This window comes from Toxotes jaculatrix, chromosome 19, assembly GCF_017976425.1.
Source record: "Toxotes jaculatrix isolate fToxJac2 chromosome 19, fToxJac2.pri, whole genome shotgun sequence".
Taxonomy (NCBI): domain Eukaryota; kingdom Metazoa; phylum Chordata; class Actinopteri; family Toxotidae; genus Toxotes; species Toxotes jaculatrix.
The window spans coordinates 8,427,735-8,454,792 of NC_054412.1; the positions used below are offsets into that span (position 1 = coordinate 8,427,735).

The 27,058-nt window shown below is 43.3% G+C and overlaps 1 protein-coding gene across 3 annotated transcripts; it reads left to right on the forward strand.

Annotated features, from left to right (window-relative positions):
- On the forward strand, positions 1 to 26,038 carry tulp4a (TUB like protein 4a). Of its 3 annotated transcripts, none has more exons than XM_041064584.1 (14): positions 1 to 90; positions 1,365 to 2,345; positions 11,196 to 11,324; positions 12,391 to 12,552; positions 13,088 to 13,268; positions 16,320 to 16,427; positions 16,640 to 16,806; positions 17,064 to 17,288; positions 17,576 to 17,810; positions 18,447 to 18,591; positions 18,836 to 18,980; positions 19,222 to 19,315; positions 19,432 to 22,871; positions 23,033 to 26,038. In XM_041064584.1, exons 2-14 carry the CDS (start codon positions 2,094 to 2,096, stop codon positions 23,147 to 23,149), a joined length of 5,400 nt encoding a protein of 1,799 aa, XP_040920518.1. In that variant the 5' UTR covers positions 1 to 90; positions 1,365 to 2,093; the 3' UTR covers positions 23,150 to 26,038. The 3 variants fall into 3 exon arrangements, with proteins under 3 accessions (XP_040920518.1, XP_040920519.1, XP_040920520.1); XM_041064585.1 differs by having other exon boundaries at positions 4 to 41; XM_041064586.1 differs by having other exon boundaries at positions 20 to 90; positions 1,368 to 2,345.
- The last annotated feature ends 1,020 nt before the right edge of the window (positions 26,039 to 27,058 follow it).

Here is a 27,058-nt window from a genome sequence, read left to right on the forward strand (position 1 = left end):
GCTGCGGGCAGAGGAAGCAGCGGCAGCAACACACAGCCGTGGTGAGCGCTCCGCTGGCCGTTGATGTTTCTCCGGCTTTGTTAACGACAGGTTTGATATTATTTTGCCACTTTATGCCCTACGTAGCCGACCTGTGGTTATTTTGAAGAGCTATATGCTAATGTTTTTATAAAGAAAAACCTTAGGATAAACAGTCGGCTAAAGTGCTAGCCATAGCCTGTTAGCGACGACTGCCAGCGGCGGATGGACGGAGCCAGTCTCCGCTGATGGTGGATCAGGTTCAGCTAGCTAGCTGGTCCGTTAGCCGGTTAGCTATCACTGACTGTTCTTTGTGGAGGAGGCAACAGAGGCAGCCAACGGTAGCTGCATTTCCCGAGCATCGCGGTCAGATTAGCGTTAATGCACAGAGAAGATAAATAAAGACAGGAAAGATTAATCCCGCTGCTGACATGTTCTGATCTGTGGAGCCCACAGAGCTCTCTGTCTGGATCCATCATCCAGGATCTAGCTAGCTGTGGCTAGCAGGCAGCGCACGGTGATGGGTGTTCGGGCATCATCTCACGGGCTTCAGCTGTATTTGTTTGTCAGTTAGTAGCATTAGTATCACTGGTTCTTTCTTTACATTAACATCAGAACAGACGGGCATATTTTACTTTATTTCTTTGCCTGAGGTTTTATGGGATGCAATCGTACCGTTGTCTTGTTGTCGTGTATTATTGAATTTGTTTGGATACTATCTTTTATCACAATGACAACTGACTTAATCCAAATGTCAGTTATATCCTTATACAACAATTGTCCATCGGTTGTCATTTTATCGTCAGACGACGGTCTGTAGCCGTCCCTTAAAGCCCACTGATTAATCTGTCGGACCTTGGATTTCTAATTGCGACTCTAGATTTTATTCCTGTGCACTCTCTCATCACAATGTTTTGTTGTTTACCTCTCGTCTGTTTTCCTTTTACTGTTCATTTAACCGTTTAGCTGCAGGAAGAGGCACCGTTATATCTGTATATATGTGTAGCTTAATAAAACGAGAGCTAAAATGATATATGGTCATTTTAAATAATTAAGCAATTAGTTAAATATCCTTCCACTGAGCAGGATAATCCTCGAACTTAAGTGGTTGCACAGGGAGACATAAGTAACGGCAAGTGAGGTGTAATTTTAGGCGAGAGCATTAATATTTAACGGCTGTATGCGGCAGGTGAGTGCTTTCAGCGCATCTATCATTACATCGTCCTCTTTATATAAAACGATTCAAACCGTCTCTTTTGCACAACACGTTTGTTCACTTGATAAATACATTTTCCGTGTGATAACACCATTTATTCATTTATTTTTTTATTTTTTGTAATATCCAGCAGTCCTCCATGGGATCCCCGAGGCGGGTTGAAAAGACGTAATGACGTTACCGGGGGAAGCAGCTCTCCTGCGGGCGCACAGCTGATGGAGAGGAGTCCCTGCTCCTCCTCTATCACACACGGGCGGGATCGTTCGAGGAGGACACGGACCCCAGAAATGACATGCTGAACTGGACAGAAAGTTTAATCGCATCAACTGGAAGCACTGGGACGCGTTGAATGGATTGGATACATTGCCCGTTTGTGAGTTTACACTGTGCTTTTGTGGATGTTTGTTTTCGATCAGCTGACACGAGTCTGGAATCTACCACAGAGGATTTCTAAATATTTTTTTTTTTTCGATACCGTCATCTGTTGCCTTGTCACTGAAACATCATCAGCGAGGCAGCTCACTGATCAAACGCATCAAAATGACTTGAATGAGTGCCTTTTGTTGTGTATGCAGCCCATTTGGGTACATGTCTCCAATCCAGCAATCCCTAGTTTCGTGACCTCATTTGTGCTTTTGGTGAAGTTTTCGCTGATCACCTTTAATCTGTATTGCAAATCAAGGGACAGCCGAGGGAAAGCGCAAGTACTATGCACAGTTGTCACTCTCTCACATCCGGCACCGAACCAGTAACCTCAGTGGAGAAGAGGCGCTCATAACGGTACCGACCCCTCCGAAAAACCCCCGACTTCCCACCTGGTACTGTTTTTTATCCACGGGGGGTGTAGAGAGCGGCCGGGATGTTCGCCGCCGTAGAGCATGGTCCGGTCCTCTGTAGCGACTCCAACATCCTGTGCCTGTCCTGGAAGGGCCGGGTGCCAAAGAGTGAGAAGGAGAAGCCTGTGTGCAGGAAGCGCTACTATGAGGAGGGCTGGCTCGCTACTGGGAATGGCCGAGGAGTTGTTGGGGTCACGTTCACATCCAGCCACTGCAGACGGGACCGGCCCACTCCGCAGAGAGTAAACTTCAACCTCAGAGGACACAACAGTGAGGTAAGGAGAGTTTAAGGAGAAAATATATACTAGATCATCACCCTATTCAAAAAGCTGTAGAACAAAAGACAAATCTGAGTAAAAATCACTGTGACAGTGAGTGTAGCATCCTGATAATATTTATTTAAATACAATTATACCCTACCAACTAGTGCTTGTCCTTTTTAGTGGTGATCTTGAGAGTGGTGATCATGTACAAAAAAATGTGTCTTGTGCCATAAGCCTTAGTTCCTCTGTTATTCCAGACTCTTCAAAAGTAGTTTAGAAGTATTAAGCAAAAATTTAATTTCTTATATTTAATTTTTTAAAGATATAAAAGAGCACTTTAAAAAGCTTAATGTATAGTGCTTATACTTAGCTACTTTGCACATCCATCCTTCTTCAAATTAAACTCTACACCAAAAACAAACACCAAAACATCATTCATCAATCATCCTTCATTTACCCTAGTGATGATAGATTACTGATTCCATTGATCCCCTTAGAACAAGCTCCTCAAACCTTCTCACTCCTTTACACCAGAAATGCTGGGAGAATGCAAGTGATTGCAAATTATTATTTTGTTATTACTAGTAGTACTTAGTGTTCACAGAATAGGCACGAAAAGATACATTTCCTTTTCCATGCTGGTCCAAGTGCAGGGTCAGGTGCAGAACAGTGTCCTTGAAACTGCTTGGCTCGACACTCCTTTAAGGCAGATGCGCTGCTCTGGCTTGTCTAGTGCAAAGATGTTTCACTTGAGTTGAAAGATGTCAAACCTTGTTCCATGGCAGCCTGCAAATTTAGAATTTTTGTACAGCAGGAGTTTTTGTACAGCAGGCATTAACGGGGAGGGGGATTGGTGAAATCAGGTTTTTTAGCATTTGGTTGGAAGATCTGAATACTCTCAGTGGCTCATGGTTTGATACCCTTGCTTTATGTCGCCCTGCTGCTCTTCAAAACATTGCAGTTCTCCACTCCCTGGTATTAATCTTATCTCTCACCATAATTATTCCCCCCAAAGTTTTCCACCACTAGTGCACTGAGGCCATTTATTTTGTTATTGGAAAGTTAATCTGAGTAATGCCTAGGTCTATTGCCTACCATGTGTATGAATATTCCCGTCAATATACAGCAGTGCTGGCACAAGTGGCGATTGCACACAGGTTGCATTATTTCTTGTAGTGGGCGTAGCTATTGGTCAGATGGAGCAAGGTGCTGTGTCAGCATTCCATAAGGCAGCTGAGGGGAGAGTGGATGAATCCCTACAGAGAGTGACTGAAGCGCAGCAGAAATGTCATTTAACTCTGCCCACTTGAATATGGTCCAAGTACTGAAATTTCCCTTTTGTTGCTCTAGTGTATGCAGTGCAGAGGAGGTTAAAACCTACACAACTAAAATTTATCCGCCTCTTTACATATGTGTCTACCCTATGCATAAGTTGGGGTTTCTGACAGTAGTAGAAATAACACTGCCTGATGAATTCTGTCAAGTTTTGACAGATCTGTTCACTCACTCACATAATTTTCCATCCCAGTTCTGATAAGGAGAGGAGAGAATGTTGTATACAGCCCATCGCCAAGGAAAATTACCCCCAAGATATTGATATATAGTCTCCAGTACTCTCTAGTTAGGAAAATATGTTTTAGAAAACTCTCATCAGGCCGACATTATACGCGTCATTACTTTTAAGTAACCTTTCCTTGTCTTCAAAAGCTGCTCACTCAGCAGTAAAAGCAGACGCATCCCGTAATAGTCCTGTCCTTTGAACGTCAGCGCTGTCATTGAACACTTGTCGTTGCTTGTGACGAGTGTCCTTTCATGTAAATTAGCTCAAGTCACGTTATGAATGAGCACACAAAAATAATGCAACATGAACTTGTCCCATAGGAATACTCTCCTGCCAAGATCAATACCCATGCCAACATCCTTAAGTATGGCCATTATTCCTGTTGATGTATAGACCCGAGTGTCCTGTGATCATTCTAATGTAAGCAAGCGTCTGAATGGATGTGTCTTTTGGACTTGGCCCAGTACAGGCAATGTAGTATAGTAAAGGGTGGATCTTAAGCTGTCAGACATCTGTTAAGAACAGGGCAGATGGGCAGCGGTCCGTATTCTTGTAGAGTGTGGCACTGCCCCTGTCTGGATGAGAGGTTTGATTTACACTTGTGTTCACCCCATGATAAAAAGTTTGGCACTCCTGGCACTACAAGACACTTTGGATAAAAGCATCTTATGTTGTGGTGCAGCTCAGCTGTTGTCCTGCTATAGCATCTCTTCTGAAAGCTCTCACGATCTTCCTCCGATAATGAAAAGGTTTTTCACGACCTGTGGTACATCTCTGATGAAGGTTTGTCTTCCTCTCTGTGTCTAATTCCCCTTCAGCCTGGGTGAGAGATAATTACAAGGTAACAGCTTCAAAGGGAGCAAGGTGTATGTGTGTGGTGCCATACTCCTTTTGTTCTGTCTCCCACAGCCATCTTTTCACAGTGGGTGTCACACTACTTTGAATTCTGTGCTTTGTGTTTTTCATGGAGCTTGGTTGCTTAGGAGAAATGCTCTGACATATATTACACTGTCAAGTCAGCAAATTATTTGTTGTCATATTCCATTTCAACATATCCACAAACAAACTTTTGATGTGCTTATAACATGTACACTGAGGTGCTGATTGCTTGTATTGTATTTTTTTTATTATAGATGTGGGCCTATTAGATTTCTAATTGTTTACTGGGGTGTGGTTTAAGTGTGCTTATAGTCAAGTCTTTGATCATTGACCCCATTAAAAATGTTGGTTTTAACGAGGGCTGTTGTTAACCCTTATTAACCCACATTTTCAATTCCGCAGAGTCCAACATGGCATCTTCAGATTGTTTCTTTGTCCAACCAGCAGTCCAGAACCCACAGATATTTTGTTTACAGCAATTTTAAACAGCAAAACCATATATTGGAGTAGCTGAACCAGTGAATATTTGACATGTTTACTGTAAAAACAGTGACTCAATTATCAAAGAAGTTGCAGATTATTTTTCTTTTTATTAGTCAATTTATCAGCTAATCATTTCAGACTTGGTCTTATCATTGTGTTCATTTGTGTTTCAAACTGATTTTAAGGTGGTTGATCACTGGGTTGATGAGATTGATGTTGATGAACTCTGTTTTGTTCTGAAAGAGATGATTGGCTGTTGCACACAGCAACTCTGTATTACATGTGTACACAGTATAACAGTTTAAGTCTATTTTCTGAGACAGTTCTTTTAGACTAAAAATAAACCAACCAGACAAGCAAAAAGTTGTATTGAAAGAAAATTTGCTGAAATGTCCTGATACTATTTTTATGTTGTTATTTAAACAGAGCTGCTGACCTTTAGCAACAGCTGTGTCATTTGCACCACACTTAAATCAAATTGAAAATAGAAGAAAACAAGTAGGTTTTCATCTTTTTATGTGACTATACTTCTGATGCTGCATAAAAGTCCCTCTGGGATGTGCATCAGAATAGATCAACGCCTCTTTTGACAGTACGGTGCTTTTTTTTTGCATTACATTGCTTTGAGATGCTGAACAGAGCAAGCAGCTAGTCTCTAGGAGTCCATTCATTCTCCATAAGAGCTGAACATCCGAGACAGACTTGACAATGACTGTCACCATGTTGATAACAAAATGTTGGCCGCAGCACAAGTTTTGGCAAAATTGTCCGTCAGTATCCTGTCGTTAGCTGTGCTGTTTGTCTAGATGTAGAAATACAGATAAATGCTTTATCATGCAAGAAAAGCACGTCTGTCTGGATCACACTATTGCAGAGCCATTGCTACTGTACTGAGGTATTTGCCTATGTGTCTACTTTTTTAGATGTAATAATTTTTTTCCTATTTTAAATAAAAAATCGGAATATATTGGTGTCTATTTTGAGCACTATTAGACACAGACTCCTACTTCTCCAGCTAGAAAGTAGAACATTAGGTGGCGGTCTCAAGAGAGGACATTTTTACTTTGTTTGCTAAATATATGCACCTTGAAAAAATCCTCACAATGTCATTGTGTTCATGAATTCTTGTGACTGATGGATGAGATGTTTTGTGTGACTGCTGAAACAGTTATGCTGACATTCTAGTTAAAAATTTACATCTGTACACACCTCTCTATTGTTCCCATCAATCTGATGGGTGGCTTCGTGCCCAAAGGTAGGAGTCGCATGTGTTGGTTTTCTCCTTAGAGGCCAGATACAAGCTCTTCGCTAAGGTAGAAAGGGACAAGTGTCTAAGGCCCTAATCCAACAGAGACAGGTGACCCCAGGGCACCAGCTTGTGTTTACCACTTCACCTTGTAGGTTGAGCCCACAGCGCAGCTTCTGTGGCCTACATGCTGATCTGAGCACTGATTTGTGTCTGATCTGATGTTCCTTGGCCTAATACTAGCACAGTGATAATGCTTAGTGCCAGTTTATTTGGCACATGTATAGGGACTAGAGGAAACTAGAGAATTAACCATGCAACCAAGTTTTTCTACAAAAATTTCAGATGAGTAAGCTGAACTGTTTGGCTAAAACCACAAATTTCAAGTGTTGCTCAAAGCACTGTTGTCACCTGAAGATGTTTGACTCTAAACCTCATGAAGTCTGTGGACTCTTCTATTAATGCTGCTGATGGTAATAGATCAGAGAGAGAGATAAGATAAACACCACCGCTATGTTTACTTCTCTGCCTCTCGTTTTTCACTCCTCCTGTGTGATGTTTTTATGCTCTAAAAGTTGTTTCCTGGTGAAACCTCATAAATAAATCAGCTTATATCTCTGGTAGAGGGCCTGTGCAAGAACCAGCACTGATCTGGGACCTGCACAGCTATATAAAATGGACAGGGAAAAGGAAGAAGATAGTGAATGGGTTGTATGGGTGCACTGCAACTAATTTGTCTGTTCAGACTTAATGGGGACTATAATAATGGATTGCAAGACAGGCAGAATGCAGCATCATTTTTCCTGCAAAAACAGCTGAGGAAAGTTTGAGTTAAGTGATCACTTTTAATGGGTTGTGCTGCATTTCTCGCCTCAGAGTTTTCCTCAGTGTCACTCACCTCCGCATCCATTACCACCTGTGTCCAGATACTTATCTGTGTTCCCTGGTCATGTTACATTGTCTAATTTGCTCTCCATCCTCCTCCTCCTTCTATCACAATCTCCTCCCCTGTGCTGGTCACTACTTTGCCTTTACATGTCTCCCTGTTGTTGAGCACATTCTTTCTTTTCTCTCCTTGTCTGACCTTTTGACATTAGAAGTCCTGCTCAGGATCGAAGAGTATATGACCTCTCCACTGCATTAAAATGGTCTCCCTAAATGTGCTTAGTGGAAATGGCTTTAGTGTGCTAATCCATCCTTTGAGAGGACATGTTGCATAACACTCAAGCTCGGCTATTTCCTCACATCCAGGTGTACTTGATCGCAAGATTTTTCCAAGAGGGACAGCGTGGCCTGTACAGTGTGGTTTTAGCTGCAAGCAGTGTTAGCTTAGAAACATACTTATCTTAATTATGCCACTGTTTTTTGATTTCATCTTGCATACAGTGTGTAGTGTGCATGTGCAGCTTGGCGCAAAAACAAAAAACAGTGTATCCAAATGTGGCCAAGCGGTCTTCAGCTATATTTTTTGAAACACTGAGTTCCTATACTACTAGTCTTATTCGTAACCTTGCAAAAAGAAAGTCTTCCATATGAGGGACCAGTGTTCCCATGGACCCATTAGCTCACGATTGCACCACGGTGACACTGCACTGTCACAGTGTCCTCTCACTTCTGCTGACTCCAATGCAACCCAAAGCTGTCCCTTGATTTGATTTAGTCTTCTCATTTAAGTTGCTGGGGTCAGCTCTGCTCCCAGTTTCTAAGTCCTAGCAAGAGGCCAGAGCGGCAGTGACAACAGCATGGCACGGCAGGAGTGAAAACAGTGCCAACTTCCCAAGCAGAAGTTGTCAATGGCCATGTGCTGGCCAAAAGGCAGAATTAAAGGGATCGGCAGCATGTACTCTCTTCCTCTCGTACTACGTATTGTTTGGGATGGATTGGAGGCAAGACCAGTGCGTTGCCCTGCCTCTAAACATGTGGCTTTAGGCTTTTTTTGTTATGCAGCAGTCCTCCTACAGCTCTTTGTGTCTTTTTTCAAAATTTCATATTGTTTTATGTTTCATTCTGATATACCTATAATCGATATTGGTACTAATCACCTACTGCATAGTGATTCATTTTCTTTCATTACTTGTCTTTGAGCATGCAGCACATGATAATTAATGAAATGAATGTATTTGCATGTATACATGCACCTATTCTGCCCATGATCTCTCAGGCCCCTCGCTATCCTGTGGCTTCTCTCTCTTATCCTGTCTGTCTCCATGTGATGTCTGATCTCCCAGATCGCTGCGTCACAATGAGGTGCTCAGCTGTCCCCCTCGCGGGATGCTTGACTAGCTCACACTAATCTCCACGCCGAGCTAAATTTACACACATACACAGATTATTCTCACCTTTATGGGGTTGCAGATAAGTGTGCACACATGCAAGGCTCAGCTTGTGTAAACCTCATGTTAATTTCTTCTTTGTTGCTTGTCTTTTGGACCTTGGAATGAATGATGTTAGAATTATGCAGACCTAATCTAAAGCCTCATGTCTACAGTGGCTGGAGCTGAATTATCTTGTATAATACCATCCGGAAAATCCATTTTGCTCACCAGAGGTTGTAGACAGTTCACGGATGGAGTAACGACACAGTTTGTATCCCCCCAATGAGATGCTTGTGCATGGAAATTTGTTATCTTGGACAATACTACTGCAGCTTTGCGTCCAGTGAGCACTGCTGCATCAGGTGACTGAATGATAGATGGCAGGCTGTTTTTAATGGTCCGTGAATATGGTCAACTCAGTCAGAATGATGGAGATCTTAGCTGCAGATCTGCACCAGGTTAGGTCTCATTGTGTCCTCTTCCCTGCGGCTTACCAGCAACATTAGGATTTATACCAATGGGAATAGGAGAGAAAACACAGTAAATCCGGCTCACAGGACACCATATTGCTGAGGGAGCAGGGCCAGGAGAGTGATGAATGCCACTGTACACTTATTACTCTGGAGGCCTGTACAGGGTGTATTCATATAAACATGTTTGTGTGAGACAGATCTCTTTATGCCCACCAAGGATAACCCCGTCTGGTATCACGAGACAGTTAACAATACACTGGACACAGTGACAAATAGGGAATTGTTGGGAAACTTCAGAGTAAATGTCATTTGTTACTGGAGTTACCTCAGTGCTGCTGCTTTAGTTGCATAGAAACTATTTTCAAATGAATTTTCTTTACCCCTGTTTGGACTGGAAACACCAGTGCTCATGTACAGTGCACTAAAAATTTCCCAGTATGTAACCTGCATTAGAAGACAGACCCAGCTGAGCAAAGCTACCTTGGATTTCTCCCACATGGTGATTATCAAACTAATTTCCCAACACTGCTGCTCAGAGTATTCACTGCGAAGAGAAATAATGTGATTGACCAGTCACCTGCTGAGCTGAATATATCAATGTAGTTACATAGGATGATCTAATTTTATTAGGAGAGAAATTAAATTGTTGTATGAATGCACGGTTAATGTGACCTGTTCCGCTGGACTGTTGATATATTGGATTGTGGGTTTGTTGCAGGGGGTGAGGAAGGGATGGTGTTGTTTAGGGGAAAAGAGCAAGACTGGCTGGCTTATCCAACTTTCAGCCACTGATCTGTTGGACTCGCGCTCAGAGAGTGTAAGCTTCGCTAAAACCTGCCCTGTGTTGTGTGTTCGAGCGTGTACAGCCCACGTGCTTTGCTCAGTGAGAGCAGAGCTGCTCCCTGCTTAGGATTATTCCTCTGGGAATAGGCTGAGTCACGCTACAGGAGACCAGACAGATAGCGACACAGAGAGGAGGGGGCAGAATGGAGTTTGTAATGGGTGCCTTTAAGATAGGTGACACTGACAAAGAAAGGGGTTATGAACAATTTGATCTACATTGCTTTGTGCCAGTGATCAACACTGTCCTCCTCTGCAACTCATTCCTCAGGGTAATGATGATCCATCTATCCACTGACCTCAGGGCAAATACAGAAACTCATGCATCTGTGAGCTGTTAGTGGTTGTACAGTTTATTGTTTAGACCACAATATAGTAATTTCTATAGGGACACTCATGCATCAGTGTCTCCTTTCAGCTTCTCCTTCTTTCCTTTCTTTGCATCTGTTACTGTGGCTTTCTCTTTTAAATATAGACATTCACCTTTATACTGTACTTCCTCCAAAATTCAAATTTAATAAAATGGGAAACAGGAGCACACACACACACACACCTCATCGTCTATCCACTAGAGTCAAGTGACAAACCAGGAGAAACACGCAAAAATTTCCATGTTTGAAAAAGCAGTGTGGTACAGAGTGACAGAAAGCAGAATAATTGAATCTCATTGTCTTTTAATATTTAGGATATTAGCAGCTCCTTTGCGACTTTTTCAAAATGAGGTTAACCCACTTTGTGATATATTTTCATCTGGTTTGATGCTAAATTTAGCTCATTGAAAAGTGAGAACTTGGATTTTCATTTCTGCATTTTAGACATTCAACTGATGTTCTCATTTAGAACAATTTGCACTGAGCGTGTGGGCAAGAGTTCAGTGTCTTGATCAAGAGCACTGTGACAAGGCACTGTGTTGTTATCTCACATTATCTGTTGTAGGCAAAATGGCAAAGCTGTGTCACAGGATGGCCACCGCTAAATTCTTTGCCATACTCCACAAAACACATCACAAAAATTTCACTGGGGGGCACTGACAAACTTTTATTTCTTTTGCTGTGTGACTTTAAGGTGGTGTTGGTGCGCTGGAATGAGCCTTTCCAGAAACTGGCCACCTGCGATACAGATGGAGGGATCTTTGTCTGGATCCAGTATGAAGGCCGCTGGTCCGTGGAGCTGGTCAACGACCGTGGAGCTCAGGTAAGATACATTTCACAGAAATGGGACATGAGTTAAATCAATAATTAAAAGTGGTGGAAAAGTAAAAGTAGTGAGTATGTCCGTGAATATAATGGAATGTTGGTTTCATTAATCTGTGAGGAAAGTTAAGATAGCTCTTTATTCTTGCACGTTCCCACTGTTCTGTGACTGACTGAGCCATTTGCCGCTAACATTTTACATGCTGATTTAAAAAAAATATAAATGTATCCTGCGTAGGCTTCATCGATCAATCACTGTCATCTGTTGAGCTGAGTCTGACACGTCCTGACAGCTTCTTATCTTTGGTGATTAATTTAGTTAGTAGATGACACTCTAAACAACCGCCTCACTCTTTAAATATATGTCCTATGCTATTTGAAATGGCACCTTTGCTCTTTTCCCCTAGATATTAAGTTTTTATCTCATACAAGTCTATTAATCTATACAGACATTAATAGAAGCAGCCATTATTTTATTTGAAGCAGACCCTTTCACTATTAACCATGTGCAGGAGGCCATGTATTTTAATATTCCTTATTCTGAGGTATTCTGACAGCGCTTGTCTTCATTAATACTGGAATAAACTTCAAAGCAACAAGACTAAGTTTCAGGTGTAAGTGCCTCACTAGTGGCTCCTAGAGGCTGTGCTCCTCTATACATCTCAAAGTGTTTTTAAATCATTGGAGCCCTTCTAATGAGAGTACTGAGGTACATGCACATTAAGACCAGTTTGTCATTCTTTCCCAAAATGATTCTCCAGAGTTTATTTTAAAATTCTGTTATTGGACAATCTGTCCAAAAACTAAAATATTCAACTGACTGCCGTAACAAATCCCCAGATTTGAAATCAGACAATGTTTGGCCTTTTTGCAAGTTGGCAATTCATTTTCTGACAATCAGCGTCTTGATAAATCACACTTCTTTCAGTTCTTTGTGACAAAATTACAGTTAAAATGAATTTCAGAAGCTGCTGAAGGTATCAAACTGTTCTTCTTAATTAACCTGGTAATCATTAATAGCCACTACCAGCATTTTATTCTTAACCAGCATGCCTTGTCCACTGTAGGTGAGTGACTTCACCTGGTCCCATGACGGCACCCAGGCCCTCATCTCTTACCGTGATGGCTTTGTCCTGGTGGGATCAGTCAGTGGACAGAGACACTGGTCCTCTGAGATCAACCTAGAAAGCCAGATTACCTGTGGTATCTGGACCCCCGATGACCAGCAGGTAACACACACACACACACACATCTCCCACAGATTTGTGATGGGTATGGCATTTCCCTTCAGCACTATGCCAGCCTTTGAATACTAATAGACATAGAAGTTTTAGATTTTCATTTGCCACTTTTAGTATGTACACTTGTCATTCTGAAGGCAGAGACAGGCCCTGAGGGAGATCAGCTGTGAGTGACAACAACCATTCTCTGTCTTGAATGTGTTGTGATTTTGTTCAGCTATGTTTTTGCTTTCATGCTGTTACATTATCTGCTCAGGTTTGATGTTATCAAGCTTTCAGTCTGTATATGTGTCTCTGTCTTTATTCATCACCTTCATCCTATTTATGTCTGTTTCTCCAAGTTGTTTTCCTTGCGATATACATTTCTCTTGGCTTTCTTTGTTCTCTATCTGTCATCTCCTTTTCTATTTCTAAGCTTGCCCCCTTTCCATCTTTGGTCTTCTGTCTTTGTGTCCAAGTTAATTTTCTCTGAGTCTCTCTCTTTCCTCTCGCCCCTAATAAGCCTTTACTCTTTCTTACCCAGGTGTTGTTCGGTACTGCAGACGGACAGGTGATAGTGATGGACTGCCACGGGCGCATGCTGGCCCACATACTGCTGCATGAGTCGGATGGCATTGTCAGCATGTCCTGGAACTACCCCAGTTTCCTGGTGGAGGACAGCAGTGAGAGTGACACAGACTCTGACGACTACTCCCCACCACAAGGTTCGCTGCTGTGACCTTCTCAAGTCCCTCACTTTTAAATTTCAGTTTCTACAGTGGCTTCCTGGTGGCCTAGAAGTTGAGACATATACCATATAAATGCAATGTCCTTAGTCCAGTTCTAGCCAAGTTCAACCACAGTACTGCTGTGTACTCAGATGCACAGACGCAGCTCATAACCCAGTACACGACCGTGTACTTAGAAGCCTTAAAGGATTTGACCAGGATTAGTTAAAATGTTTAAATTGGAGGAGTATCTGCTTTGTCATAAGGCGACTGATACGAGTCTAATTTGAATATGATGTAAGAGTATAATCTGGTGTAGGACTGGAGGGCAATCTGTGGAAGGTTTATGGAGCAAGGCGGTGCAGTTGTCCAGCTGTTTCTTACGTAGGTACCTCCGTGCGCAAGAAAGCAGCTGTGGGACCATCTGTGAGCTTCTAACTCCTCCCCCGTTTTCCTCTGTTTTTTACTGCTCCATCAATTCTTCCACATGCTCTTAGTCCAAAGGGAAGGGGAAAGATTACTTAGCAGGGGCACCAGGTGGGGACACAAATTATATAGCTGGTAGGCTGGCAGTGTATTATCATCAGTATCTCTGGTCCCCCTGGTAATCCCATAAATATTTAAGTTTCTGGAACAGGTGTACAGCTGGACATAAACTCTGCCTGGGTCCTTTTATCAAGGCTTTAGATTAAAATGAAGGTCATGATATATATGAATGAGATTTAAAAGAGAGAAATAATGATTGATATGACGGTTTTTGTCATATTTAAATGTCTATCTTAAGATACCTGGTTTGCCCAGTTTGGTAGTACGTGGGGTAGTACACTCCAATTAAATCCCATTTGTCATGTTCTTTATTAAGGCACTGACTGCCTGTATACTCACTGCAGCCTTGGGTTTGTTCATTTAATAAAGGCTATAGCTGATTGGGGAGCTTGTAAATAATTGCTTGAATAATAACACCTCCAAAATGTCTAAAAAGTTAAAAAGAAGGAAAAATATCCTAAACCTTCCAGTAATGACCAGAAACAATCACATTATATGTCTGACTAGCTACATGCAGTAGTGTGATAATTATAGTAAGTTGTCCCAGTCAGACACTGTGGCAATCCAAGCTATATGTGTTGCTTTTTTTGTCAGCCATTTTGCCTGGGAAAACAAGGTTTTATTTTCTTTGTACATTGATGAACAAAAGTGAAAAAGGCATTCATTGAAGATTATAGTTAAGAATATAATATATACCTGCAGTGTTAAGGCTGTAGCCCTGGTACTTGATTGTGATGCCATAGTTGACTGCAGCCTATTTTTAGCATTAGGGCATATATTGGCCACAGCAGCCCTCATTACAGCACAGTCTACAATTTGGGGGGAAAAAACAAAAAAAAAAACTGTTGGAACAGTTGCAGAGTGCACTTATTTTTTCACTTATAGATTCCTCTCTAACTAACTTATTTTTAGATTGTTTAGATTAGATTGATCCACATGTCTTTGTTAATCCTCTAATAATGCTTGCCATGTCAGCTTTTCTTTTTTTCTAAGCTTCATGTGCTGTCAACTTATACACACACACACACACACACAATGGTAAAAACAGGCAAAAGTGAGCCTGGTGAGTTTCCTGTCCAATTCAAATACATAAATGGCCAGTGTGTATCTGTTACACTGGGACATGAGCAGTTACTCAAGGGAAGAGTTAAGTGTGGTTAGCTTTCCCAACTCTCCTGCTGCTTCCAGTGTGTACACCAGCCTGTGTAACAACCTCGTTTTTATTGGTTCCTGTTTTGTCTTTTTACCTCCTTTTCTCTTCACCTTAATTACTCCCTGTTGCTAAGGCTGAGCTGGTGAGGGTCTGTCCTTATCCCGCTGTGCTATTTTTTTCTTCCTTCCCTTCACTGTGGGCCAAGTGGTAAAGCTGAAAAGTGCTTGCCTTAGCTGGAACACTGATTATGCTCTATCTCACTAATTAAACCAGTCAATAGTAATTGATTGGACCTGATAGAAATTATCTCTCAAGCTGACAACCTTACTGGGACACCAGGCCGCCTCTTCCTCCGCCTGCCAGATCTCTCTGTCATGATATATGATGATAACCTATTATCACTGCAAAGCACAGCACAACACACTGCATTTACAGCAGCATCATATATATGATTTAATGCACCACCCATTGTAAAGTCATTACTATGGGGAAGTAGTTACTGTTATTGGACTGAGAGTCGAGCAGATGTGGATATTTTATTTGCGTTAGAATTTGGGTCATTGCAGGACTGTGAACGGAAAGAGTCAGGGAAGTTTTAATGGATAACGTATGGGTCGTTGTTTGAAGGTATGTTATTATAGCAGTTTGACTGCGAATGCCACTTGTTTGCAGCAGTGGGATGTGCTGAGTGTGTTTTAGAGCAGTTGTGTATTCTGTTGCATGGGACACAGCAGAAACTCACTGAAAATAAATTACAGCTGCCAAGGCTAAAGACCTGTCCTAGCCTCTCCTATAACAACCCTCAACTACACCTATACACACACATCTTCACAAATACACACACATACATAGCCACACACATGCACCCACAGAGTCTTCCTAGAATCCAGTCTTTTTTATGGTCCACTCTGCAAATGCATATTGATCACCCGATCCTCTGTAGGTTACCAGTATGATACCTCATTTATGGCTGCATATTAACAATTCTTTTCACTGTCAGTTTATATGCTGATTATTTTCTCAGTTAATCATTTCATCTAAAAAAAATCGCCCATCACAGTTTTCTAAAGCCCAAGTGGGTGCCATCGAAGTTCTTGTTCTTCCCCCAACCAACGCTCCAAGATGTTTACTATGATGTAAGATGGAGAAAAGCAGAACATCTTCTTGGCTGAGAAGCAGGGACTAGGCAATGTTTGTCATCACCACATTACTTAAATGTATGCAAGTCATGGTTTTGCACATAGGTGAAAAGTTTGCAGTTATAACAGTGTACCGAAAACTGTCATCTCATTATGCTTCTCCCACACTGCCTGCCTAAGATGTTTGTATTGTCTTTTTTCTCCCTTCAGTGCACAGCCAGAAGCCACTGCTGACAGTCAGCTTCACCTCTGGTGACATCAGCCTGATGAACAACTACGATGACCTCTCTCCCACCCTCATCCGCACCGGTCTGAAAGGTGCGCGGGCGTCTTATCATTAATGTATACCTGAGTGTTCCAGCAACTTTGTCTCACATTCTTTGTCTCACTCTCACTTTTTTATACCAGTTATAAGTTATATCTCAAGTAATATTGTCTTTTCTTTCTTTTGTCAAAAATGTTCTGCATATGTTCAATCTTCCTAACATTATAAGTTATGAGTACTTTTTCTTACTTGTCCTATGCTGTAGATGTGGTGGTGCAGTGGTGCTCACAGGGGGACCTCCTTGCAGTGGCAGGGATGGAGAGAACAATCCTCTCCCCTGACCCATCATGTCCTCCCCCCACCAGGAACGCCATTGTCAAGTTCTATAACGTTCAGGGTGAACACATCTACACACTGGACACGCCAGCGCAGGTGATCATCTTTAATAGGGCCAACATGGTTAACAAGCACTCTGAGTCACAGTATTTGTATATTTGATTGAAGAAGACTGTTGCTCTCAGAATTCATTTTAAGAAATGTGCACAGGAAAAGATTTAGAGTTTAAGGAAGAAGTTTGTCACAGCCGTAACAGTCAGAAAATCTAACACTCACCCGTTTTTCATGCTTGACATTAACCTTGTGAAAGGATGTGGTGCACTCTCTAATCTGTCTTCTCCATTATCCTGCAGCGCCCAATAACTACACTGTGCTGGGGTCACCGAGACTCTCGCTTGTTCTTGGCGTGTGGCCCAGCACTTTACGTTGTGCGAGTGGAGCACCGTGTTGCCAGCCTGCAGCTACTCTGCCAGCAAGGCATCGCCACAGCAGTGAAGGAGGAAAAAGATGTCGCCAAGCTCACCATGCCTTCCCGCCTTTGTTCTTACGTCACTGCCGCTTTCATCCCCACCATCAAGGTAACACAAGGCAGGGGGGTGTTAAAGCCATTAAAACCATAAAAATAAATGTGAAGGACTTCCAGGAAATTTACTGCGTACATAGCAGTGATATCATAGATGTCACCTTCTGAGACTAAGATGAAGATCCCATATAAAAATAAGCCCAGGCAAATTGACAGTTGAACTGGAAATTAAAGTTTAACTTAGTATAAGAAAACTTAAGTAGCAAAACAATTATTAACAAAATAATTGCGGTAATAGCAAAGTTTTTTAACTATGCTATAACCTTATGTTACCTCTTCCAGCCCCCCATCCCAGATCCCAACAACATGCGGGATTTTGTGAGCTACCCAACAGCTGGGAACGAGCGTCTGCACTGTACCATGAAACGAACGGAGGATAACCCTGAGGTGGGGGGGCCCTGCTACACTCTGTACCTGGAGTACTTAGGAGGTCTGGTGCCTATCCTCAAGGGCAGACGAATAAGTAAACTGCGTCCAGAGTTTGTCATTATGGACCCAAAGACAGATGGGAAAACAGGTAAAATGGAGCTTCCTTCATATTGGCAACCTAACAGAATTCAAATAGCTAAATGTATTCCTCTCAGACATATTTGCCTGCTCCAGTACTTTTCCAGTTAGTAGAGTTTCTTGAGTTGACACTCTGTGAGTTAGTATGTCTTAGTCACATAGGGCAGATTGGGCCCATGTTAATTAAAAGCTGCTTAATGTGGGCTCTGATGGCCCCTGGGTTCCTCATAAATCAACCCGCTCCCTCCCCACGCAGTGATAAATGAAGCCAGCCATGAAATGGTTCCAGCCCATTCACACTTTAATGTCCATCAAATAAATTAGCTTGACCTAAACTAGAGCAGCAGTGATTCACAAACTTAATATGAATGAGAAAACTGAGAAGAATTGAAAACAACTGAAACAATGGTTTGGATTGAATGGGGCTAAATGTAGAAATGGTGAAGCACTACTGCTGTGTCATCATCTTTTGTTAAAATGATGAAGGTGTCTGCGTCCAAGTAGGTTTCAATATGTCTCCTTCAGTCCCGACTACATTGCAATAATTGCTAAAAAGAAAAAAGTAAAGTTTGTCTTGAGAACTGCACACTGATTGCTCAAAAGTAACTACATTCTTTCCTTCCATTATCCTGTTTTCTCTCCTCAGATGAGATATACGGCAACAGCCTGATATCTGCCATGATTGACAGCTGTAACTGCTCAGACTCCAGTGACATTGAGCTGAGTGATGATTGGGTTGGCAAGAAATCTCCAAAGATATCCAGGGGCAGCAAATCCCCCAAACTGCCCAGGTAACCAGACACTTAGCTTATGTGCACTGCAGCATGTCATCTATTACTAATATTTCCTGTTTCTTTTCTTTGTGTGTGTGTGTGTGTGTGTGTGTGAGGATGTGAGCCAGAGGATGAACTCGGATTTTTTCGCATTTTAATGGAATGTTCTACGTTTGTTTTTTTTTGTTTCACTGCATGCCTAAACTTTCTTTTTTATTTGCTACCTTCTCTGTAGAGACTTAGTTTGTCCCTTTACCAACAGGATCAACATTGATCCCAGAAAATCGCCCAAACTGTCTCGCGCTACACAGGAGATCTCCAGGTCACCGCGGTTACCCATTCGGAAGCCCTCGATTGGTTCACCCAGTCTCACACGGAGGGAATTCCCTCTAGATGACATCACTCAGGTAAAAGTCAAATCTTTGAGCTGACCTATTTGCCCAGTGACTGCATCAAATATGCTTGGTAGTGGTGGCTGGGTGTGAAGCCAGTGAGGGGTCAATGCGCTTTTTGCTACACTGCTGTCACTGTCAGGTCACTGTTTGTCCAGGGGTGGGGCAAATATTGCTTAATGATAAGCTCACACATAATGTATTTTGTATGTGTTTACAGAAAAATAATATAACTCTTTTTGTTCTTGTCTTACAGCAAAATTACCTTGCTCAGGTCACATCCAATATTTGGGGAACAAAGTTCAAGATAGTGGGGCTGGCCACATTCTTGCCGACTAATCTGGGTGCAGGTAACCAATCAATATCTTTATCTTTGACAATTTAAAGTTAATGAATGGATGAATGAATGAAATGTGCCTTTATTTTTTCCATGTGCTCATTTTACCCTGTCCCTTTCCCCCCCCAGTTATATATAAGACAAGCCTCCTCCATCTGCAGCCCAGGCAGATGACCATTTACCTGCCAGAGGTGCGTAAGATCTCCATGGACTACATAAATCTGCCTGTCTTCAGCCCCAACGTCTTCAGTGAGGATGAAGATGACCTCCCTGTCACAGGCCCTGCTGGTGGCGCTGATGACAACCCTCCCTGCACTGTCAACATCCCTATTGCCCCCATCCATAGTCCTGCTCAGGCCATGTCACCCGCTCAAAGCATTGGTCTGGTCCAGTCACTTCTAGCCAATCAAAATGTTCAGCTGGACGTTCTAACGAATCCCACCACAACCCCTGCTGGAGCAGCTGCTGGTGGGTCAGACCAAAGTCAGGACACCATCCTGACAGCCCAGTACACAGTTCCCACCAGGTATTCTAGTCCTGGTCAGATCATCTTTGGGGGACTGGAAATGGGGCGCCTAATGGTGGGACCTCCTCCTTCTCATCATCCGTCGCAGCAACAACCAAATCACCATCAACAACAACAGCAGCAACACCAACAACAGCTACAGCACCACCAACAACAAATTCAGCACCACCAACAACAGCTTCAGCAGCAACAGCAACTCCAACTCCAACAGCAGCAGCAGATGCTTCAGCATCAACACTTACAGCAGCAGCAGCAGCAGCAGCTTCAGCAACAGCACATTCAACAGCAGCTTCAACAGATGCAGCAGCAGCAGCAACAGCATCAGCAGCAGCTACAGCAGCACATCCAGCAGCAGCAGCAGCTACAACAGCAGCATCAACAAATTCAGCAGCAACTGCAGCAACAGCAACAAATTCATCAGCAGCAGCAAACACAACAGCAGCAGCATCAGATGCAACAACAACAGCAGCATCACCATCAACTTCAGCAGCAGCTTCAGATTCAAATCCCTGTTCCCTCCATGTCATCAGGGCAACCTTCAGGTGCAGCTGTGCACCAGCTCCAGCCAGGGACGCTGCAGATCCAGATCCCTCATCCACCTGCTGATTTAGTGGTTGAGAGAGCAGTGGGGGGTGAACACGAGCACCTGCTGAAAATCAAAACCACTCGGCCAACTCCGCAGCTGGCTGAGGGTGATACGGTGGTGTTCAGTGCCCCTCTAGAGCTCAGCAAGATGAACCCTCCGCCCCCCTACCCTGGGACGGTGGCTGCTGCTGTGGCTGCTGCAGCAGCTGCGGCTGCCTCAGCCTCAGCCTCCACTACAGCCTCCAGCGCTACATCTGGAACAGGGGGTGGAACCAGTGGGACTCCTCCACCGAGTGACCTTTGTATGAAGAAGGGAGAGTTTCCACTTTATCCTTCAGGTCAGCAACAAGCGCAGTACCCCACCCCACTGGGATATGAAAGGATAACCACATTTGACAGCAGTGGGAATGTGGAGGAAGTATGTCGTCCTCGAACGCGCCTTGTCTGCAATCAGAATGTGTACACACTCCAGGGACCTGGCAGCTCTGCCACTCTCAGGGTCACCTCTTCATCATCCTCCTCAGCTGACAAGAAGGTCCAGCTGCCCTATACCTCTGCCACTCTTAACAGACTCACTGCACCCCGCTATTCCATACCCAGCGGAGACCCACCCCCATACCCTGACACGGCCAACCAGAACAGTGCTGGTGGCAGGAACCCTGGACAGAGGCTTGACAGCAGTCTGATTCATGCCACTCTCAGGAGGAACAGCCGAGAGGCCGCTCTCAAAGTTTCCCAGATGCTGGAACCGCCTAGACCACTGCCTCCCAAGGCCAAAAACAGTGCACTAGCAGCCTCATTCCAGCAGAGGGTGCCAACAGCCTTATATACCTGCAGTCAGTGTAGCAGTGGATCCAGTGTTGGAGGTACTGCCCCAGGCAGTGCTAATGGAATAGCAGGAGGAACAATTATCAGACAAGATTTCCCTCCCAGGAATGGAGCACCACACAGCACAGTTATCGTTCACTCCAACAGTGCTACTCCTCTGGCCTCCCAGTCCTCTTACAACCTGCTGAGCTCTCTTGAAGGATCTGGGACTGCAGCAGGAGGAGGAAGTAACAGAGATAGGGCTGATTATGTTAATTCAGCATTTACTGAGGATGAAACACTGAATCAGACACTGAGGCATTTGGCACTAGGAGGAAATGATGCATCAGGGCTGGTTGTCAAACGCCCACCTCCCTATCAGTGGGACCCAGCTGCCACAGAGGAGGTGTGGGTTCCTCAGGAACGGACAGCAACGTTGAACCCCACTGGCCCCCCCGGACCCCACAAACCACCCCCACTTATTCTTAGCCCAGCTCAGCACTTGGATGTGTCCAGACTGCCTTTTGTCCTTTCTCCAAAGTCCCCCACCAGCCCCAGTGCTGCATCATTTCAAGCTGCTGCAGCAGCTGCAGGATACCAAATCTCTCTCCAGTACCCTCCAGCAACTGCCTATTCTGGAGCCCATCTCCAGCCCATCCCAGGTTCACCACGCCCCTGCTCCTCCCCAAAGGAGGTAGTGGCGCCAGTACCCTTCTCACAGCAGGATGCCACCCTTGTCTTACCACCAGGTTACCCTGCAAACCTGGCTAACCTGGCCTGCTGCCCCCTCCCACCCATGTATCCAGGAGGAGGCGCTTGTGCCGGGCTTCCCATTCCTCCCATCGCCCTTCACACTCCATGGGGTACCTATAACTCTTGCCCCCCTATGCCCAGTCCTGCAGTGCCACTTCCACCCAAAGCCTCACACATGACAGTAGACAAAAATGTTCTCTCTCCTCCTCCTCCTCCTCCACCACCACCACCACCCCCTCCGCCACCACCAACAGAACTGCAGAATCATGGAGCATTACAAGAGACCATGGCAGAGGCTGGGGAAGGTTTTCAGGAGGTGCTGTCCTTGACTGAGAGCCCTGTCCCACAGCGGTCTGAGAAGTTCAGCAAGAAGAACCGCAAGCGAGCAGATGGTCGGGCTGACGAGGCGAATGTGCCACCGCTGGCAGAAGGGAGCAAGTCGAAAAAGGAGGGCAGAGCTCTGGGTGATTTCAACTCACTCATCTCCAGTCCACGGCTAGGAGGAAGGGACAAGAAGAAGCTGAAGGGACAGAAAGAGCAGCAGTTGAAGGCTAAGAAGCTGAGTAAGGCTACCGCCAATAGTGAGTTTCAAGACAGCTCAGAAAGTGAGCCAGAGCTGTTCATCAGTGGGGATGAGCTTCTCAATCAGTGCCAGAGCGGTAAGAAGGGCTGGAAGAGTAAGAGGAACATGAGGGCTGCTAGTGAACTGGAAGAGATCAAATGTCGAAAAGCCAACGAGAAGGAGGACAGAGGTCTGGGCAGCCAGGGCTTTGTGTATGTCATGGCCAACAAGCAGCCACTGTGGAATGAAGCCACACAGGTCTACCAGCTGGATTTTGGTGGGCGCGTCACACAGGAGTCTGCCAAGAACTTTCAAATTGAACTGGAGGGCAGACAGGTAAGAGAGCTCCAGGTCAAGAAATAACTCTCACTGCATGGTAATCCTCATTAGATTCATGTGTTACTGATTTGAAATACAGTGAGCCCAAGGACATGTCAGTGATAGAACCTTCTTTGCCTAAAGTCTTTACTAACTTTTGTGTTTGTTTTTTTACACAGGTGATGCAGTTTGGCAGGATTGATGGCAATGCCTACATCCTGGACTTCCAGTACCCCTTCTCCGCTGTTCAGGCCTTTGCTGTGGCTTTAGCCAATGTCACTCAACGCCTCAAATGAGATGTCCCTGTCCTTAATTACCCTGAGTTATATCTGGGATTTAAATGCAATCTGTTGAAGGGGCACAGTTGTTTCATTTGAGATAAATAAACTTTGATTTTGGAGAGAAAAGTAAAATCAGCCCTGGTCACAGAAAGAGATACAATCGTGCTGCACTACACAATGCTGCCACTAGAGTTGGTGCAATAAGCATTGGCTGCATTTGCCAAGGATGCCCTCAGATCTGCTCCATTTGGAAGTCAGTGGCACCTTGCAATGCATGTAGGGCCAAAGAGCTGAGCTTTGGTTAATCATCATGCAAATAAATGCTGCTTTAGCTAGAAGAAGCTTATAGACGTGATAACCAGTCGGTTAACTGAGAGAAGAATTTTTGAGGTGCAGTTTTCAAAAGAGGCAGCAGTAATACTTGAATACCACACTCTGGAGATCAAAGATGTTTTTTTTTTTGTTTTTTTTTCCCAGAGCGCACAGGTACTACTGGGCACTGAAATCCATTGCTGTACAAACCTTCAGTGAAACAGTTACCACTTTATTATACTGCTTTTGCTTTTAGGATGTTATAAAATGACTAATCATGGTTGAGAATGGGAGGGACTTTTAGTTTTTGCTCTCTGCCATTCCTTTTGCTCAGTCTATCTCGCCTGGAATTGAGGCTTAGATATATGCATCATTTAGGAGCACTACTAAGAGTTCACAGTTTTCACTGTTGTGACAGGTGTGTCACTGTTACAAACTTGGAAAGGTCAAGGAGCAAATATATCTGAGGTGAACTACAGTCTTCTCCACATGGTTTCCTGGGACTTCGAAGGAAGAAGAAATGTTTCTCTGCTACATGGATTAATTTATATGTACATTTTGTTGTTTATCTATTCAGATATGAATTTTAACATTATTATCATTGTTTGTGATATACAATCTGCATACCCTGTCAACATGGATTTCAACTTACCTGCTTTATTTGGGAGACTGGTGACTGAATTTGAATATTGCTGTGTATTCTGGTGTATTGGGGTGGGAGCGGTGTACAGAAAAGCTTTGACTGACATATCCTGTACTCAGTGAAATATCTACATATGGTGACATGGGCGCAAAACAAGTCGCCAAGGCCTAGACTGAACAACCTAACCTCTGGCATGAAGTGATTTGTCACCTGCTGTCACTTCTGTGAAGTGAGTATGTAGTTGGGGGGCTGTCCCTGCTCTCAAAGACCACACTAAACATGTAAGCAAGGTACAGGAAATATTTTTGTATATTTCACCTATGCCATTTCATACTCTTTTCAGAAGTCATGTAAATACATATCAGTCATGTGTAAATGTTGTAAAGAGACTAGGGTGACTTTGACAGATGTCTGTTTGCACCCGTCTCCACTGTGTTTTAAGTGTAATTTCAGGTGTGGAGCGAAGCTGTAGTACTGTTAAACTCAACAGCTACAACCACAAGAAAAAGTTAACAGTTAAGCTGAAATTATTGTCACTGAATCTTTGAAGTCAGAACTCTAATGAAGGATGAAGCTATTGAAATCTGTTCATTTAGTAAGCTGACACTGAAATCTGAAAAGCTGGTTTATTTTTATTTCTTCTTTCAGGCAGTGAAGCTCGTGTTTGTGTTATAAGGACACAGAGCAGGGCCAGCTGATGGAGTGTGGGTAAGAGTAGGCGCATTGCAAATATCTGCAGTGGGTTTTATTTGTACAAGATGGAACCAAAATTAGTGAAAAGGGCAGTGATATGTAGGTTTAATAACATTAGGTCGAAGTAATTAGGGTCACCTCAAACATTTGTGCCAAAATATGTCTTTGCTAAAATTTAGAGTTGAGGGGCGGGGGAATGGCCCAGAGGGAAGTGTAACTTCAAACTTGGTAAAAAAGAAAGCTGTCACTTTGGACCAGCTCTGCTTTGGTCTCTGAATTAATGAGATTATCACATACTTCAGTGTGATCTGTCCATATCACAATGAACTGCATGTCTGTCAGAGGAGGGTTGTAAGGATGGGGGTTGAAAAAAAAAGTCTCTACTGATCCTAAAAAAAATGAAAAGAACATGAGCATGTCATAAAGAATATATCCACCTTTTTGTGTTAGTTGTGCAATATTTTCTTTGGGGAAAAAAAATCCTTTGTCATCGCTTTTTACCACAGTTTGATACCGTTCTTTTTTAGTTCAGCATCTCAGTTGCTGGTCTGTATATTTTATTTATGAGATTATTTCCTAAAGGAGATATAGTATCTATACATATTGTATATTGTGGAGTTTTTTGGAACATTTCTTTGTGTTGATAAAAGTTTGTTACAAGTGTAGCCCAAATTGTGAGATTGGAATGTGGGGTGGGGGGGTGTTGGTGGTTGGGGGCCGGAAAGGGGCAAATTTTCTGTGTTTTGTGAAGTTTGCATTGGATGGAGAAGATGTGAATGAGTAAGTGCCCAGTTTAGTGTAGCTGGTAGACTAGTTATGTAGAGTGTAACTGTCAAGTCAAGGTCTGTCTGTATCCAACTGTGCAGTCTACCAATCCCATCAGTGTTAAATCTATTATCTTCAAACGTGTGTGTGGTCTTACACACACACACACACACACACATCACTCGCATAAGTTCACAAGTGTAAGCCACTGAGTTCATGTTCAGAATTCCCTATGGACTTAGGTTAAAGATTCACTTTAAACTGATTTCATGAGATGACCTGTTGTAGATATTGTAGGATTTGGCTTTTCTTTTAGAAAAGATATGTGCTTTGTATTTGTAGATGTAGACTTGACAAAAATGACAAAAACACTTGAAAAAAAATCTGAGTCTGATTTGGCCCTGAACGTTTATAGTGAATGGATAGTAAGGCATGCCATGTAAATTATTTTGTAATTGTATATGTCACGCATCTTTTGAATAAAACGTCATTGTTTCAGAAAAAAAATATTGTCTCCTAAATATATCCAATATTACTGTTGCATTCAGAAGTGGTGTCATTCAAACCAAGTCAGGTATTGGACTAGAATTTATACAAGGTTGGCTCCACAGGCTCAAACAGCGGACGTTTTCATAGCAGGAAAAGCAACAGCTTTTCCAGTGGCTCTTTTCCGTCTGTCTCTGTAAGTTGTGACATTGAGCCAACATGCACAATACCAGGCCACTAGAAGTGACACACTGTGTACTAATGTACAAAAGTAAGTAAGTAAGTAATGTACTAAAGTAAGCTACATATGCTCACACATACTATGTTTATTTAAAAATTAAAACTACTGTGTGTGTGCGTGTGTGTGGCTTCTTTCTTAATTTACCCCGCTCGTCTTTCACGGAGGTGGAAACTATCAATAGAGACCAAAAACAAAAAAATATACCAGGCTGTAAATATGTTTTTTTAGGCTGTAAAGTTGGCTATTTAACATGGGGGTCAATGGAGAATTGCTCACTTAGTACTAAGCTTCAGTACTTCCTAAACTCACCTGTCGGCAAATTCGCCCATCAGTAAACTGACCTGTCTGTAAATTCGCCTATCAGTAAACTGACCTGTCTGTAAATTTGCCCATCAGTAAACTTACCTGTCGGTAAACTGACCTGTCAGGTGTTCAGGTCACCTGATGCTCCAGCAGAGGGCGCTCCTGAGCTTCGGATGTAAACTGACCTGACAACAGTGGTGGAATGTAACAAAGTATTTGTACTTCACGTATTTGTACTTCACGCTGAGGCTCACACTCCGCCAGCATCGGCTGAGTGTGAGCCTGAGCCCTCCAGCTCAGAATTAGATAGCCATCTTTGGCCGTAAATATTGTTAAAACATGGCTGTTTGTGTCAAGTGTCTTTTCTTTCTTTTGGGGGGGAAATGGGGGGGGGGGGGGGGCGCTCGGAGGGGGGTGTCGCCCGGGGAGTAATTCAATGTAGAACCGCCACTGGAGACAGGTCTGTCAATGTACCGACGGA

Coding starts and splice junctions, on each gene's coding strand:
- tulp4a (XM_041064584.1), top strand. CDS start 2,094: ATGTTCGCCGCCGTAGAGCATGGTCCGGTCCTCTGTAGCGACTCCAAC. Junction 13,269..16,319: donor CGACTACTCCCCACCACAAG/GTTCGCTGCTGT, acceptor TTCTCCCTTCAG/TGCACAGCCAGAAGCCACTG. Junction 16,428..16,639: donor CATCCGCACCGGTCTGAAAG/GTGCGCGGGCGT, acceptor CCTATGCTGTAG/ATGTGGTGGTGCAGTGGTGC.